Below are 1394 nucleotides of genomic sequence, written 5' to 3'. Positions count from 1 at the left end.
CACGCTACTTCCTTCTAAACAAGAGCTGACATGTGCTCACTTCCAGGTGGGTGGAAAATGTAAAAGTTCAGTAGAGGGACAGGTAAAAAGAGAGAATAGAAGAAAACATATACATAGAAAACAGAAGAAAAATATATATCTAATATAGCCACAGAATGAATGTAGACAAGGGACTGTGTGCATTCTTTCCTTCTTTCTTTCCAAAAGTTGGAGAAAAATTAAGCCTAGAAGTTTGACATAGTTTGACATATGGAGAAGATATCATATAACAGATTTTATAAAATATCCTTTGTGCCACAGAAATGAGACAGACTAAAACAATACTCCACTTGCTGCAATTGCACATTGGTAGCAACTTGAAAAGAGCCAGCAGATCCCTTCAAGGCCTTCCCAGGACAAATGAGATTCCTGGGGTCTACTCATATCACGTCTCTACTCTGAAAATTATACAACAAATTCAATGTAGCAACATAAGGGTTCCCCGAAGCTGACTTATTCTTGTTATGTGACCTATTTTAGAGGTGTTGCCAGTCTCGTGGGCTGGGGGATCCTTGTCTTGGTAAAACGCAAGAGTTAATAAAATGTGAAAGGCGGGGAAGGAAGTCAAGCTTATAGAGAAGTAATATTTAAGTGCAGCAAAGCTTTGATTTCTAATTCTATCACACAAGTGTCTTTCTTCGGTTTCCCACCTTCTGCAGGGTCCTCTATTTTTTTCTGTAGTAAAATGGATTTGTTAATGGGCGTGACTAGACAGTTAGTTCCTGACGCTTCCCACTGGGACTCAAGAACACATCCTGTTGCTCTCTGAAATAAAAATACTAGAAAATGCCCTTCTGGAGGCTAGGAACAGGCAAGAGGACAAGTCTGGTGGGATATGGGAGATTACAGAGCCATTTAAAAAAAGCCTGTGAACTTCCCTATCTGTTAGGCATGCTTACCTGCCCCCGAGATAACTCTGGTAAGGTTTGCTGGTTGTGGGAGTGAGCCATGGTGCTTAAACCAAGGCAGACTTCTTCCGGCTCAGACATGATCGGCCCCGACCAGAAATACATTTTTCAGAAATGGTACGCTACCTCTCAACATCGAATTATTTCAAAAATCAGGATGCTGGGACGCTGTTTGTTTATACTTCTAATGCTGCGCGTCGCTCCGCTGAGCTGCACTTAGCAGTGTCTTCCAAGGCAGGGAACAGACGGAGTCTGCTCTGCCGCGGTCGCAAAGCTGTTCTTCCACCGCGCACCGGGACGTGGAAGACGCCGCCGGCCGTTCGCACTTACCATGGGGCTGCTGAAGGCCGCCTGTCTGGAACCGGGCCCGTCGCCCGCCGCTTCTCCGCTGCCCGCAGCGCGAGCGCCCCCGGCGGGCCGGCCCGAGCGCTCACTCCCCAAAGGCCC

General features: G+C 46.5%; 1 protein-coding gene across 1 annotated transcript in view; it reads right to left on the bottom strand.

The window, feature by feature from the left end:
- ATP10D (ATPase, class V, type 10D) overlaps window positions 1-1394 on the bottom strand; it is a 59182-nt gene that overhangs the window by 19078 nt on the left and 38710 nt on the right. Inside the window, exon 11 of the mRNA XM_012639892.1 lies at window positions 1278-1376. Coding sequence (XP_012495346.1) covers window positions 1278-1376 — 99 coding nt within the window. The remainder of the gene's footprint in view (window positions 1-1277; window positions 1377-1394) is intronic.

Source organism: Propithecus coquereli, unplaced genomic scaffold, assembly GCF_000956105.1.
Source record: "Propithecus coquereli isolate 6110/MARCELLA unplaced genomic scaffold, Pcoq_1.0 Scaffold143, whole genome shotgun sequence".
In the NCBI taxonomy this organism is placed as follows: Eukaryota; Metazoa; Chordata; class Mammalia; order Primates; family Indriidae; genus Propithecus; species Propithecus coquereli.
The sequence above is the reverse complement of the archived record's forward strand: the minus strand, read 5'-3'. Positions and strand labels throughout refer to the sequence as shown.